Genomic DNA, 17,235 nt, shown 5'->3' on the forward strand with positions numbered 1-17,235 from the left:
ACCACAGCATCCACTCTTTAACTTCTTTAAGCCTTCCATGTAATTAAACCAAAGTGCAAAAATGGAAACTCATTGTTAGTAACTCCACCATTCAATGCAGGTTTGCTAGAAAAGTTAAGCACTGGTATAGTTAGTTTTAGGTTCGGAGTTTCTACTGTCGCGGCCCATTTTTTAAAATTAAAATTTATTGTTGAAAAAATGATGAGTTTATTTAAAATTAGTTTTTTATTTTAGAGAATAAATAAAAGGGAAATTTGCCAAATTGGTCCCTAACATTTATCAAAAACACTTTTTTAGTTCCTAACATATAAAATCAGCCAAAATTGTCCTTCACATTTAAATTGTGATCCAATTTGGTCCTAATGCTCATTTTTGCTCCTTTCTTCGGTTAAAAATAGCATGCCCCTCTCACGTGGTCATATTTTCAAGGGCAAAATTGGAAAACAAAAGCTTTACTCAACTGGCTAGTCTGTTACACTGTGTAGCAATTTGTGCACCGAGAGAGACAAAGAGAGAGAGAGATTTATCAGCTAGCGGCAGAATCTTATCATCATCATGTCCCCAATTGTAATCAGCAATACAATTTCTCTTTCAAAGTTGATAAGATTACTGCTATCATCATTATCATCATCGACAATACCTACCCGATTTGAAATCTCCCAATCGATCCGTAATATCCCTCACATATGAAAACCTTTTCAGGATCAAAACAGCAATGGAAAAGGGAGATGGGCAGTGGCGCCAAGCAGAAGCAGCTACCCAAGTGGAAAATCCACTTTGAGAAATCCCCAAAGCAAAAAATCCAACCTCCTCTGGAATTCGTCTGCCCCATCCCGGCTCCCTCATGGTTGACCCTATTATTGTCTCCTCCGACCACTCCTTCGAGCGTAACTGCATCGATGCCTGCAAGTCCCTCAACTTCAGACCCACCCTCCCTGACAGCTCTATTCCCGATTTCTCCACCCTCATCCCTAACCTCGCCCTCAAGTCCACTGTTCTCAGTTGGTGCCATTTTACTCTCTTTACCCCTTCTCCCAAACCCTTCGATTTCTGCTCCGCTCATAACCTCATTCGTACCTTATTGCTCGCTTCCCGTTCCCAACAGAACCCTAATCATCAATTATCAAAGTTCTCTTCCCAAGAAACCGAGCTGACTCGGACGCCTAGTCAAGTTTCCGCCAGCTCCAAGGAATCCGTGACGGCCGCCACTGTCATCAACAAGCCCACCACTCCTTTACCTTTCACCACCCGCCCCTATTGTTGCTGCTCTTCTTCGCCCTCCTCGGATATTGAGTCCTTGTGTCACTCTAGCTCCCTCGAAGAAGACAAGTTCATGACCAAGCTCCGGAGCTCTCAAATGTTCGAGCAAGAGGAGGCTCTGCTTTCCCTCCGGAAACTAACCCGGACCCAGGAGGAATCCCGGGTGAATCTCTACACTGCGTGTCTACTCTCGGCTTTCCGGCCTTTGATCACCTCCAAATATGCTTCTGTTCAAGTGAACTCAGTCACCGTTGTGGTGAACCTGTCCTTAGAGAGTCGAAGCAAGATAAAGATCTTGAGGTCAGGGATCGTCCCCAGTAGATCTGGGATTTGTGTTTTCTAATTTTGCCCTTGAAAATATGACCACATGAGAGGGGCGTGCTATTTTTAGCCGGAGAAAGGAGCAAAAACGAGCATTAGGACCAAATTGGATCACAATTTAAATGTGAAGGACAATTTTGGCTGATTTTATATGTTAGGGACTAAAAAAGTGTTTTTGGTAAATGTTAGGGACCAATTTGGTAAATTTTCCTAAATAAAAAAAATGACCTAATATAGGACTTAAAATGTGATTTGGGTCCAAAATTTAGGCTAAAAAGGGTTTTTAAAGAAAAATAGGAGTCGCCACTTGATATTGAATTTAGGTGTACCAAGTCACCCAAATATATATATAAAATAGACAAAACCCTTTTTAGACGACTTCAGGTCTTGAAAAACAAAAGAACAAAGTTTGGGAGTCACGATTGAAGAAAGGAAAGACAAAGATTTGATAAGTTCAAATGTAAGGCACCCTTTCAATCTAACCAAGGTTAGTTGCGAGATTTAGTTGAAAATTTTCTTAGTTTAAACTATAAAACTTATCATATTAGGATGCTTCTACATGGATGTGAATCTAGATCTAGGGGTATCGGGAGGGTCGGAATGTCTCTTCAAAATTTAATTGGTGCAAATTACATTAATTGCGACGCCCAAGAGTGATTCCTTGAAGAGATCACGAATATGTAAAACATGAGACTCAAAAAGAGAAAATTATATCTATATATATGTGACCTAAAAGAGGGGAATGCAACATAACGGGTATGGGATGCTAAAATCCGTGACTCGAATTTTCCTTCTTATAGAGGGGAAAAGAGCATGCTAAAGTTAAGAAACCATATTCGTTCATTTTTCATATTTGAAGGATGACTTTCCTAATCCAGTCAAGCAAATGGACTAACCTATTTCTAATTTTTTAAATGGAATGCAAGTCTAAATATCATGTTTCGCGCACATAGGAATAAGGGAGATAATATATAGAGGAAAAATCATGCAAGGTGAGAAAAAGACCCTAAAATAAAAATATGGATAAAATGCAATAAATGTCACTCAAAAATGTGATTCTAACTCGTAAACAACCCTAAGGGTCTAGCATTAGATTAGTCCATTTCTATAGGTTCTCACTAGCGTTGGACTAGTGAGAAATCGAAAAAAAGGACCACAATTAGCATTGGATTAGTGTGGTGACGTCATGCATTTATTATAGACTAGTTAAAATGACATCAGAAGTTTGTTCTAAAACACAAGCACCCGCTAGGAGGGAAATTGATTGATCTACTAGAATATGGGATTCAGATGTAGCTTGTGCTGTCATTGAGGTTGACTAACAGGCAACGATGAACTCCTACCATTGTTTCCTCTTCCAGACAATCAACGGTCCCCACAACCGGGAAGTGGTAGACACCTGCCATGTCTGGTGAAAGTATTTATTAAAACTAGGAGGGGATCACCGGGCGAACGCACGGTGTGAAATTAATAGGTAGTATGCCCAGTGTAAAGTCCATTGTAATTATTTTTTTTAAACAAAATAGATAATCCATAATTAGGAGTAATGACTAAAATAAGTTATAAAACTATGTTGGCCAAATATGTTGAGTCAAGGCCAAGTATATTAATAAAGAATGCAGTTAAAAAAAATTCTATAAATTATTACAAGTTGTATGCATAATTGGATACTAAGTGTTTACTAACTATGGTTCAAGCTTGCATTTCTCAATCTCTTTACAATGCCGAATATCGTTCAAGAGTTTATTTGTCTTCCTCTTCCTAGAGCTTATTCGCATAATCTCCTACCGCCATGTTTTTATCCTGCACAAGAGGCAATGCAATTTCATGCAATTTTATGTTTAAGCCATATGTTTAAGATCCATCAGCATACGATGCCGTTTGATTGATCAAAAGGAAAAAGGAAAAAAAAAACCCATAAATCCTCAAACCATATGCAAAAAAAAGTTCCAAAGGTAAAAAGTTCTTCAATATAAAAGACTTCCAAAGGTAATAAGTAGATTAACAATTAATCGCAAAAAGGTTGATAAATAATTGGGATTTATTTGGCAACCAAAAAGAGTGTTAATAATTACAAAAAGCTGGTAATTAAATGTTATTTGCTAGGCAATAAAAAGTGACAATTCACTTCCAAAAAAATAAAAAAAAAATTATCAATTGATTGCAAAAGTTGGTAATTAGATGTGGTTCATTTGGCAACAGAAAAAAAGTGTTAATAATTGCAAAAAACTAACAATTAAATGTGATTTATTAGGCAATATAAACTCAAATTGTTAATTAATTAATTAACAATTAATTGCAAAAAATTGATAATTAAACATAATTTGTTGTACAACCCAAAATAAAAGAGGACATTTTTTATGACATTTGAAAAAATTTTATAATTAAATGCATTTTTTGTGCAACCACAAAAAAAGAAGCCAATTTTTTTAATAATTCCAAACAATTGTTAATTAAACATGATTTGTTGGGTGACCAAAAACTTGACATTACTAATTAGTTATTAACAATTAATTACAAAAATTTGGTAATTAGATGTGATTTGTTGGACAACCAGAAAAAATTTGACAATTAAAGGTAGTTTTTTGGGCAACCACAAAAAAGAAGTCAATTTTTTGCTAATAATTGCAAAAAAATTGTTAATTAAACGTGATTTGTTGAATGACAAAAAACATGGCATTAAATTAGTTATTAACAATTAATTGCAAAGAATTGATAATTGGATGTGATTTGATGGACAACAAAAAAAAGGAATCCAAAATTTTTGTTAATGTGATTTGTTGGATAAAAAAGAAAGAAGCAAAATTTTAGCACAATCCTACATGCAATTGGAGGACTACCACCTCTCATCCAATCAAAACTCGCCACATCACCATTTTCATGTGCAATTGGGAGGACTACCACCAATTGATGAATCAGAGGATGACAACTCATCAAATTGGAATCAATTGGAGGACTACCACCAATTGGCCAATAGAAGAGCGCCACATCAGCAAGCAATTCAATTGGAGGCGATTGCATTCACACATAGACTATATATGTTAATAAATAAACCATATAAAGTATAATTAAAACAAATAAACACATAAAACAAATAGAGCACGAACACATAAAACATAATATCTAGATGCAAAAATCATAAAGAAAGTGAATAAACATATAAACACACAAGCATGCAAGTACACAAGCAAATAAACACACATAAAGAGCTAACTATTACATTTGGGGCCCTAACTACAATCTAAGGGGGGAATTTGAAAAACTAATAACCTAACTATTACATTCATCTAACAAATTATATTTCTAGCAAAAATAAAATCTATCTATTACATAGCCTAACTAAATACATCTTTTGGGCACCTATCTATTACAATTTGACATTTAAATGCCTTCCAAAAAATCATCAAATATTAAATGAAATAAATAAAATGGATGAAAACTTAAAACGAATAATGAAAAATAAATAAAAAGAAAAACACTCAAAACATGCTATCATATATAAAAACACCTAGGAGCACATAAGAGGATTTAAAATAATAAAAGAAGATACCTCGTTTGAAGTAGTAATTAAATGAGATTGGATTTGTCCTATTTATACTCCAAAATTAACAAAATAATCAAGACACCAGTTTAATTAACAAATAAAAGGAATAACATGTAAACATAGTGCAAATTCACTTTATCATTATAAAGAAATGAAAATAATCATGCAATCTACCAATTAAAAAGCATTTAAATGAAGTATGGTTAACAATTAAAGAAAATAGACAAATTATACTTAAAAAATCAAAACTGTCAGGGATCTAATTGTAAAAAAATAAGAAAATTTTTAGGGTCAAATTATAATTATTACAAAGATTAGGAGTCAAAATTAAAGAAAAATAAAGTTCAGGGATTAAATTCCAATTAAATTAGAGACCTAATTCCGAGAAATAAAAAAATTTTGGAGCCACAGTAAAATTACTTAAAAGGTTAGGGCTAAACTGTAATTTTAGCATCAGATTTTGCAATATGAAAGGCTACTTGGGCCATTTCCATTCTTCTTCGGCCAAGAAATTATTTTGGCCCAAAGAAAAATCCAAGGAAAGGAACGGGCTAGCCCAACTTCCGGTCCACGCAAACCCAACCAAAATGCGTGGGTTTTATCCTCCCAAACCCATGCCATTAACCCAAAAAGTAAAACCAAACTCTTTACCAAAAACTCAATCAAAATAACATTAATCAAATCTTAACTTCTTTTTACTGAATCCAACAAAACAAATATTTCAAGAAATGTGTTTTTTTTCTACTTTTTTTTTTGTCTTAATATGATATTTACTTAATTCTAAGTGACTCATTAATTCTCCATTTCCATTATTGAATATCAGATACATCGTAGTAATTGATACATAAAAAAAACTAATTTTTGTTATGTTACTAAAATTTCAAATATTTAAAAGTTTTTCCCAACACATTACACGAGAAAAGACTCTCACACGAAAAATTCAGCCGAGTTTCAAACCCTCTAGTACATCAGAATGACAACCAACCAGGACTTTACTTGAAGAATACTACAGGATTTAACCTGGCAATACTTTAATTTCCTAATAATATGGGGGCCTTTCACAATTTTCCGTTTTCACTTCGCAGGTGAAGCTGTAGAAGGAGAAACACTAAAAAGAAGAGAGCTGGAATCACATGGGATGCTGTTTGGTTGATGGGGTCCTCTGACCTTTCCCTCTCTTTCCTTTCTTCCAACCGACAATTATGAGCTTTAAACAATAGCAACAAAAAAACCAATTATATTTCCCAATTTATTCTTCTTTTTTCCTCCTTTCCCTTTTCCGATCTAAAATCATGGCTAACGATAAGGTAACCATTCCAATTCACGTTCTCACTTTTTTTCTCTCTTTTTTTTTAATTCCAAAATGTTCGGTCTTGTTTCTTTCTCTTGATAATTAGTTACAGAGTCGTGGAGTTCTTTTTTTTCTCCTTATTTTTCTTTTTGGAGTTAACTTTATAGCAAGTTAAGTCAAAGGTAGCATTCTTCTTGCTTATATTTCTTGAATTTTGTTGGAATGATGCAGCTCTTGACTTGGAAAAAAGAAACTATTTTTAGAAATTGATGGTTTGATTAGCTAAATTTTGGTTCAAATTTGTAGTTTAAGTTAATTTTAGTGCCTTTTGAAGAAATTCCTCTTTTTAAGTAAGTCTGTCAAGTTGAATGAAGTTGGTTTATGGTTAATTTTCTGGATAGCCAAGAGAGGGGCTTGATCTGTATTCTACTTAAAGACATTTTCAACTTGGTCCAGCCCATTCTGAGTAAATTCAAAAACTTTTTTGATCTTGAAATATATTGAGCGTAGCCCTACACATTGATGCCGATTGCACAAGTTGGTTGAGATTGTTAGAAGACAAACTCAATGCAACTGGTTAAGGCCCAACCTTCCTGGCTACAAATTATTTTATTTTATTTTATTTTTTGTGCGTAGCGACATAGGTTTAATCATATTGTAGTAGGATTATTCATTTGATGCATAATATTCAAAACAACTTATTATAATGGCCATTGTTTTCGCATTTTCTAACTCGCAACTGAAGTGGTCTGGTGGGATCTGATGGGAGGCCATGACAAAGAGATACTTTCTGTAAATCATATTATATACTCAGTTCCACTATGCATTTAGTTAATGCAAAACGATTTTTTTTTTAAGTACTGCTTGTTTTCAAAAAGGCAAAAATGTTCAAATTGGCCTTACCTGACCATAGCTTAGAGTATAAAAGTGTATCATAGATTTAACTTTGACCTTGACAGTGACAAAGAATATACTAGGCCAAACTGTGAGATTCTATAATTAGAAAAGGCTAAATGATTTCTTGCTTTGGTTGGTGTGATTGACAGAACAAGATTTTTAGAGACTAGAAAAAAAAAACTTTGGCATCTTAATAATATATTATTGATATATCGGCATACATAAGGTGGATAATATAACTTATTTTGCTTGATATTTCAAATCTTAGCATCATCCTGCAACAAAAGACATTGGAAAGATTATTTGAGTGGAACAAACTTGGTCAGTTGGATTAAGTAAAAGAACGTACTTTCATGTCGAGATATTCGGAAAAGACTCAAGTTTGACGTTTTATCTTTTGAAGTGCCGCCACAACATCCTTCATATTAGTCCGATCTCACGGGCATTCAACACAGCAACTCAAAGCCAATTTGAAGATCACTGAAATACACTCCAATTTCTCATTGAAATGCTCATCTTGCCACCCCAGTAAGTTTGCATCTATAACCTGAGTTGTTGCATTAGGCAGAGATTCTTCAATCCAACTCTTCAGGCTCAAATCATCTTTGAACATTTCATCACTAGGCTTCATTCTTGAAAAGGTTTCCATCAAAACTATACCAAAACTATACACATCAACTCTCGTTGACACCTGCCCTTCAAGTCCATACTCTGTGATATGAAAGGCAATACATCACGCTTAAAGCGAAAAAAAGTAGAAAACATGGAAGATTGACAGCTAATTCACGTAAAAAACGGATAAAAAAGCAACTAAAAAGAAGTCAAATATGCCAAACCTGGTGCCAAGTATCCAAGCGTTGCAAGTGTCTTGGTATGCAAAACACTATTTTCTTCATCCAAAAACTTTGCCATACCAAAATCACTCACATGAGCAACCATACTTTCATCGAGCAATATGTTCCTAGGTTTCAGATCGCAGTGAACCACTGGTGTTGTATAACCAAAATGGAGATATTCCAATGCGGAAGCAACATCCATCATTATGCTTATCCTTTGCAGCAGATCCAGGCAATGGTTGTGGGAGTACAACCATTTCTCAAGGCTCCCATTGGACTTATAATCAAGCACCAAGGCTTTAAAGTCCAAGTTAGAGCAGCTACCAATCACTTTGGTTAGGTTTCTATGGCGAAGGTTGCGTAGAACTTCACACTCTGTATCAAAACTCCCGGAAGTGACTTCTGCTAGTAAAGTGAAAACTTTCACAGCTACAACTGTCCCATCCGTCAAAATACCCTTATATTTAGATCCAAAACCCCCTTTGCCAAGTAAATTGCTTTCATCATAACCATTGGTTGCTTGCACAAGTTCATAGTATGAAATCATTTTTGGCAATCCCATGGGCAACAAATCAGTGTTTCTTGAAATCCCATCCTTTCTTCTGCATCTTAAAAGTAAAATTGCAGCAGTTGTAAGAGCAATTGTTGTTGCTGCAATACCTGATAGAATGCCTAGCATATGAAATACTTTCTTCTGACTGGATTTGTGAATCCGAGGAGAAGGACATGGAGGAACATGAAATCTCTGAGCGCCACACAAGTCATCATTAAACATGAATGATTCATATGTGAAGTTCTCGAAAGGACCACTAGAGGGAATTTCTCCTCTTAAGTAGTTGAAAGAAAGATTAATGTATTTGAGATATAAAAGTGTCTCCAAGGACTTTGGTATTGTACCTGATAGATTATTATTGGATAGATCCAAAAATTCCAAGCTTAACATCTGATTGAGAGAGTCTGGAACAGGTCCCTGAAGTTTATTTTGTGCTAATGAAAGCTTTGCTAAACTTTGCAAGCCTCCTAAGGAACTTGGAATATTCCCATTAAGGTGATTTCCTGACAAATCCAATAGTGTTACTACCTTCAAATTTCCAGTTTCATAAGGTAGTGAGCCACTCAAGGAATTATATGACAGGTTCAACGTCAAGAGATCAGTGAGGTTCCACAAGCTAGCAGGTGTGCTTGAGTTTAATAAGTTCCCGGCAAAGTCAATATCTCCCAAGGAACTTATATTATTTAAGCATGATGGCATTGACCCACGAAACTGGTTTTGCCCCAGATCAATTTGGTACAATCTCTTTAACTTGCAAATGCAATCTGGAATTGAACCACCTAATTGATTAGCACTCAAACCCAATGCTTGAAGATTTTGCAAGTATTCCATTGTGCTCGGAACGGGCCCACTCAGGTGATTTCCATATAGACTCAAAATCATTAGGCTGCTCAAATTCCCAATTGCATCGGGAATGCTTCCCTTGATTCCGCAACCATATGCATGGAATCTCTCCATAGAAGTTGAGAGATTCCCAACTGACATCGGAAGAAAACCGTGCAGTGGATTTTCAGCAAAAACTAATTCTTTCAGATACTTACAATTTGTTAAGTAACTAATAAAGCTCAATTCTCTAGATGAAGGTTCAGTTGTCAAATGATTATCAACGAGATCCAAATCTCTTAGAAGTCTTAGGTTTCCAAGAGAGTTTGGAACTGGACCGCTGAATCTATTTCCACTCAAGTCTAAAATAGTCAGCTTAGACGCGTTTGAGATTGAGGCTGGTATCACTCCATCAAACTCATTCCAAGAGAGAGCACGCACATCAAGGTTGATCAATCCATAACCCGTGGATGACAGAAGCCTTCCCGAAAGCGTATAGGGATAGTGCTTGCAGTGTCGAGATGTTGAATATTTGGGCTGGTATGGATCCAGTTAGGCTATTGGAGCCCAAATCAAGTTCTTCAAGATGCTTTAGGCGGCCAAGCTTGTGCGGAATGCTATCTAGAGAGTTAGTTACCACGTTTACAAATGTTAGTGCATGCTATGGATTAATTTACTCATGTCAGAATGTTTTAAAGAATTTACTTAAAACCTTCACACAAGTAATTGCTTTCTTTTTTTCGGATAAAATACTTTCACAACAACCAAGAGATATTTAAGTCAATAGGCTTTGAAGACAATAGAAAGGCAAATTTGCGTATATAATCAACATGGAATTGTTTTTTCTTTCATATAAATGCATATATTTTTGCAGATTAATATGCTTAATAATTACAAACATGATAAAATCTAGAAAAAACCATAAAAAAAGATTCAAGCTTATATATATATATATATATATATATATATATATATATAACTTCACACAAAATTTTTTTAAAAAAAGGGAAGCCTAAGCTTTGGTAGTTTGCTGAGGTGATGCTGTCATTCATATTTTGATTATTACGTCTGGAAATGTTATACGGTCTTTTGTACTACAACATATGTTTAATAAGAAAATTCTTTGTATTCTTCTTTAGTTACCGAAAGTGTTACCAACTATTTCTTCAGGTTTGATAAGTAATTACCTTTATGTTATTCTATAATTTGTTTACCTCCGGATTTCCTTCATACAAGCCTTCAAATTACTAATCAATATATTATTTAATTGTTTGAGAATATATAACTAGTAATATGTAGCTCTTTTTTTGTCTAATTTCAGCTAAAATGCAAAAAGAGTTGGGCTATTACCAGCAAAAGTAATAGTCTCCAATGACGAAATATTGAACACCCCCAATGGCAAAGGACAGGAAATCTGATTGTTAATTGTTGATGTTCACTATCTTCAATTTGTTTAGATTCCGAATCTCTATTAGAATTGTCCCTCGTAGAGAATTGATGTTTCTAGCTTTGGTGACATGAGATTAATTAGCTTTGAAATATTTATTCTAAGATGTAAAACAAAGTTACATTAGATTTCGAACTTTGTAATGCATACCAAGGTCAATGGATACTTATTAATACACGCAACTTATTATGTAAATGCCTCTTTACATTTAGTCAAATTTCCCTAAATGACAATTAAAACATGGAGCCCTAGACTTATTATATTTGATTGTCAGGTAAATGCGGCAAATAGTTATATGCACATTTATCTGATATCTGCTAAAATTCAAGAGCTAGGATGGTACCAATCAAATTGCTGCTGCGAAGATATAGTCGCTTGAGCGCCGTCAAGTTCCCAAATCCTTCCGGTATCACTCCAATCAAATTGTTGTCACCAAGGTATAGTTCCTGGAGTGCCGTCAAGTTCCCAACTTCTTCCGGCATCACTCCACTAAAGTTGTTGTATGACAACCCCAGTACACGAAGCTTTGAACATTTGGATAAGGATGCTGGTATCATGCCACTTAATTCGTTATGGGAAAGGTCAAGCCATGAGAGTCCTTGAAGACGGGCACATATGCTGGATGAAAGACTACCAGACAGGCTATTACCTTGAAAAGCAATCATTTCCAATGCGAAAATATTGAACATCTGCAATGGCAAAGAACCTGAAAACTGATTATAGTCCAGGAGAATTCGCTTCAACTTTTTTAATTTCCCAATCTCCATTGGTATTGCTCCTTGAAGAGAATTAACCTGCAGATTTAATGTCTCTAGCTTGGACATGTTGGAGATAGAAGGTGGGATAAAGCCTGTAAAGCTATTGTTCTTTAGAGAAAATTATCGGAGTTGTTGGAAGGAACCAACCCAAGAGGGAATATTTCCGCTAAGCATGTTAATGCCTAAACTAAGGACTCGTAACCTGGACAGACGAATCAATTCATGGGGAAGTTCTCCATAAAAATTGTTCCCACTCATGTCGAGGGACATGAGAAAGGAGAGATTGCCCAGTTGTGGAGGAATGGTGCCAGTAAGACCCAAGTTGGAGATGTTCAAGGCAGTGACTCTGCGGTGGCGGGAGCCGCAAGTGACTCCTCTCCAGTCACAAACTAAGGGAGTAGCCGACCAGTTGCTTGCCAACATTTCGTGAGGATCCCAAGTGATTTTGGCTTTCAATGAAAGAAGGGCTGATTGATCAGTGGTTATGTTGGGCGCGGTCGTGGCTAAGCAAGATAAGAGAGAACTTAGCCAGAGTCCAAGGGAAAAATAGTAGTGAGAAATTTTCTTCATGACTATACTCTGAGTTCTGAGACAACAGGCAAAGGCTTATCTAGGATGACTAGCAATTTCTACTTCAGGTACATATATATACAGAAGCAACTGGAAACAGCTAATGCACGTATGCAAGGACAAAGATAGAGACAATAACAGCATGATTTCTATCCGGATAAAATTTGGAAATTGAATTTTGTTACCAAATATGAATAGCAAGTAAACATGGATTCTCTTTTAATTTTATCTTTTTTCTTTGGACAAATAACACTTATCCCCCTTGTGATTTAGTTTTTTTACATAACCCCCTATGGTTTCAAAAACTATACATAACCTCTCTCATGATTTGGATTAAAGTGTCAAAGTGAAGAAAATGGTCATTTGTAACGGAGTCACCTAAAATGTCAAAAATACCCTTATGTAAAGTTGAAAATTATTTATTAACCAAGGGAGGTTGTGTGTATATTTTGAAAATCATAAGGGAGTTGTATGATAAAATATTAAACCATAAGGGGGTTATGTGATAAAATATAAAATCATACAGGATTAGTGTGTCATGTATTTATAAGGGTAATTTCGACATTTTTAAAGGTTTCATTCCAAATGATCATTTCCGTCATTTTGACACTTTAATCCAAACCATGAGAGGTTATATATAGCTTTTGAAATTATAGGAAGTTTATGTACAAAAACACTAAATCACAGGAGGCAAAGTGTAATTTGCCCTTTTTCTTTTCAGTAGCATTTTTTCTAAATCTTGTGATTCTTCTTTAGAAAACGAATATTAAACAAAATCTAGGGTAACCTGAATGCTTCTTAAAAAGTGATTGCCAAGGGCTGTCAGCTCATTTTCTTTTCTGATTTTTCAAATTTCTTTTTTTTTTTATCATAGTATTCATTTTCTTATTTGTTTGCAAAGAAACTGTTAAAAGTCTTTAACGTGTATTCTGGAATACTGGGGTAGGACGACCAAGACTTCACAACGTACACCGACGATAGAATGCTAATTTCTTTCCTCATAATTGGTACGTCGTCGTCTTTCCGTTCAACACTGAAACAAGTTCCACGACGCTTTATTTTACACTTATATTCCCAATGAAGGCAGAAAAATTATGAAGCAGTTTCGCTGATCTTATAGTTTCCTCAGTTGCGATGTTTAAACGTGTCATCACAAGATGAGTTGAAATAAAGCTAGAGTTACCTACCAACCAGTTGCTGAATGCTATCTCCTCAGAGTTTAAACGGGAAGCATAGATTAAATAGTCTTCTTGTCATGTATAAGTTCTGGATCTTCACGAAACGAATGTATAAACTATTTTACTTGCAATTATTTGAGATAAATTCTTTAAAGTTGAACCAAGTCTTAATAGAACTGTTAGAGAATAAAAAATGAAGTAGTTCATCCAAAAGTATGCAGTATGCACAATTGAACCATTCAAAGACGGAAGGTAAATGAACTAATACCTCATCTACCTGTGCCCTTTCTCTATTGCAAATGTAGCTTCCGTCAACAATTTACTTATACCAATCCTCAATTTCTATCTGACTATTTCATTTTATGTGATTTACACCTTATATTAATATTGTATTTCTCACTTTACATTTTTGGAAGCTAAATGATTCACATTACCAAATTATCCGAATCTCTCACTCTATGAAATTTAGGGGGTGCAAAAATGGTTCAAATTTAAAAATTTTAAAAATGTTCAAGATCATTTTATAATTTTATTTAAATTTGATGGGGAGGGGGAATTGCCTACCCTCAATCCTATGTGGCTTAGCCACTGCTTAAAATAGCATCTTTGTATATCTCTAATTTTTAATCCATTATTGACATAATTTTTTCCTCGATATTCATCCAAAAAAAATTGTTTTTACGTTGTTAACCGAAGGTCTTAACTCCACTGTTGATTGGAAGCCCAGAAAGGACCACTAATTACCTTGTTCTAAAATGTGCTGCATATAACTCTCGAAAAAATTTGTAGACATTTTTTTTCTCATGCAGTGTACGTAATGCATTCATACAGATATTTTGAGTTAAGACTCATGGATGCGGGTTTACAATGATACTTTCATATTGTAGAATTCGTTCGTGCATGTGTACATGTATGACAAAATAACTTGATCCTAGATGTGCTTGTACATCAACACCAATTTTGGTTTTGACTTGGTCACATGAGCAGAAAAGTGTAAGTTATTTGATCGTTTGAATCAGTCAGCATAAGCAGTAATGCGATGGAGTCGTCTCCTAAGTCCCTTAACATACACGTTTTCAGTTTTGTAATAAATGTTGTAATGGTAAAAAAAAACAAAAACGTTGGTATAGTCTTGGGATACACTATAAGTTGATCGGGACATCATCCTTCGTTGCTATACAAAACCAATGATAGAAAGACATCATTTCTAAGATAAAGCCTTATAAACCAGACATCTGCGCACGAAAATTCATGTACTACGATACAATCTTCTTGAAATTTTAGCTTGTTTAAATTATTTCTCTAATTTTACTAAGCCCATTAATTTCTTGGTCCACTGATTTGGTAGGTATCCATCAAGGAAAAAGAGAAAAACAAGTTTGTAGATTTATAATTATTATGAGAGGGTGGATGAAGTTTTGATTTCTATTTTATGTCCAAAGTCCAATCTCAGATTTTCTTCTAGTTTTCTTTCGAAGTGAGTCCCTGTTTCAGCTGAAATTCATGTACCAATTTATGGACTTCCTGTTGAGTGATGACATTACCCATGAATGTGTTACAAGTCATTGCGTGTTGGAAATTCTACTACTGCATTATTTTCTGGGAAAGTTTCGATAGCATAATTTTTTGGACAGTTTTTTTAAGCATGCAATAAAGAAGGAACTAGACGTCAAAATTTTTCTCCATAGACGCGTGGAGTTTTTTTTTTTTTTTTTTTTTTTTAAAGCAAGAGAAGGATGGGATTTAACAAACAGAAAGAGAGAAAGGACATTTGGACCCAAGATCTCTAAGGCGCATAGAGATTAAAAAGAAGATATTTATTATGATACATATATACTATTGAAAACCAGTTGTATCAGGCACAGAGAAATCTATAGTCTTATCATGTAGTTTGCCACACTTTATAAAGAGGGTAAATTACAGTTATCTCTCCTCTAATCTAACTTCTTACTAGAGTCTCATTATGGTTTGAAAATAACCACATTGCCTGCCTTGGTTTCTAGCAAATTGAAAGTCATTCTAACAAGATGACTCATAATTATTTAAAAGTTTGATATTGAAGTAACCCACCTTAATTATAATACCATCAAGAAGTGTTGCATAATAGTGTTTGAAAAATACACTTAAAAGAATAGGACAATACTTAGATGATAGACACTTCAAGTCTCAGACTTGCAGACATGAATGCAACCGGTTGGCACAGCTGAACCTTTCTTTTTAAATGCAACCCTCAAAAAAATTATAATTTATGCAACAGCCTGGTGGGTGTCAAACCTCCAAAAATAAAGTTAAACATAACAGCCTAATTGCCAACCAACACAATCTCAAATTTAATTTGTAAACAGGGCAAGTAGGGTCGTCTCCTCAGGGAATTGGTAAGCAAATCACACAGGAAAATGGAGGGGGGGGGATTTTTAGCAATAGTACCAACTAATTAAAAAGGAATAAAAACTGAAATTTAAAGTTGAGTAAGATAGCGGGAACCAAATTACACAAATAACAATTAATTAAAACAATCTAGTCAAGGAATTAATCTTGGCACCGAAGCACACAACTGATCACAGATACAAGGGACAATTCATATACTCACGAATAAACTGGTTATAGTGGTCAAGCGGCGCGCCCAACCACCAATCTTTCCTTAATTTTATGGTAGTCAAGAGACGCTCATAAACTACCCTCTTGTGACTAGACAACCCCAGAAACGCTCACAGGATTTAATGTAGCCACAACATTAGGAATTAGAAAAACCCAATTCTAGATGACAAACACACATGCGAATTTATTAGGCTAGATTAATTATCTCCACGATCCAAATTAGACCGCTTGCGAGGCGGTGCAATTGTCTCGTTTGCCACTAATCAAGATGCTTAAAGGCGACGCGCCAACATCTTAATTGGCTATCAATTATTTAGACAATCGAATAACAGGTCTAATTATCCAATAAATCTAAATAATAATAACTCAGGGAAAAATAGAGAATAATCAAATATCCATGAACATATAAATTAAAAATAAGCAATTAAAACGATCTCACAGTTATGGTGCTCCGATCCTCGATTTATTCCTCAACTAGATAAAAGATTCAGCCTTGCCTCATGTTTGTTGCAATCCCAAGCTTCAATCTCGTGTTCATTAATCAAAAGCAAAGTGCCCAACCTCTAAATCACGTTACAAAGGAAGAAAAGGAAAAAAAACCAACTAGTCTAAGCAACGAGACCCAAGGTCTTAGTCTTGCGGGATCCAGCTTTTTTTCTCTTCACTCCGTAGTCAATTCCCAATTTCTTTCTGGAAGCAACCTTCCCCGGTTCCTTATATTCCTCAAGCTTTCAAAATTCTCTCCTACTAAAAAGGATTAGCAATTTGACTCCCCCTAAAACTTAGCAGCTTCCCTTTTTTTTTTTTAGCCAATCACATTGTTGTATCTTTTTAGAAATATCTTCCTTTATTTTTCTCCATGATTTGTTGCCAAAATATTATCTGAAGATGTCTCCAAATCCAACGCAACTTCAAAACACAGCTCCCAAAAATAGTGGCAAGCTTCTAGGGATAAGTGTCACGGTCCGTCTTTCAGGATTCACTCTGCAATCTTTGGCGTGAGCACACCCTGGAATGTATAGTCTTCTGGAAATTCGCCTTTTTTATCACTTTTAACACCAATTGCCTGTAATTAACACAAATACCAATTATGAGCAGAAATCCAATACTTTGCATAATAAACTGTCAAAATTAAGACCAAATAACCACAAATAAAATGC

General features: G+C 35.0%; 2 protein-coding genes across 2 annotated transcripts in view; one reads left to right on the forward strand and one right to left on the reverse strand.

Annotated features, from left to right (window-relative positions):
- The first annotated feature begins 844 nt into the window (after positions 1–844).
- LOC113760146 (U-box domain-containing protein 40-like) lies at positions 845–1,603 on the forward strand. The gene has a single exon (XM_027302717.1). It carries the CDS (start codon positions 845–847, stop codon positions 1,601–1,603), a length of 759 nt encoding a protein of 252 aa, XP_027158518.1.
- A 6,118-nt stretch (positions 1,604–7,721) lies between these two features.
- Positions 7,722–17,235, reverse strand: part of LOC113764031 (probable LRR receptor-like serine/threonine-protein kinase At3g47570) — a 69,077-nt gene continuing 59,563 nt past the window's right edge. The window contains exon 4 of the mRNA XM_027308067.1: positions 7,722–8,024. Coding sequence (XP_027163868.1) covers positions 7,750–8,024 — 275 coding nt within the window. The 3' untranslated portion in view covers positions 7,722–7,749. The remainder of the gene's footprint in view (positions 8,025–17,235) is intronic.

This window comes from Coffea eugenioides, chromosome 2 (assembly GCF_003713205.1).
Source record: "Coffea eugenioides isolate CCC68of chromosome 2, Ceug_1.0, whole genome shotgun sequence".
NCBI classification, from domain to species: domain Eukaryota; kingdom Viridiplantae; phylum Streptophyta; class Magnoliopsida; order Gentianales; family Rubiaceae; genus Coffea; species Coffea eugenioides.

Bases quoted from the DNA above. Each gene is read 5' to 3' on its own strand.
- LOC113760146 (XM_027302717.1), top strand. From the start codon at position 845: ATGGTTGACCCTATTATTGTCTCCTCCGACCACTCCTTCGAGCGTAAC.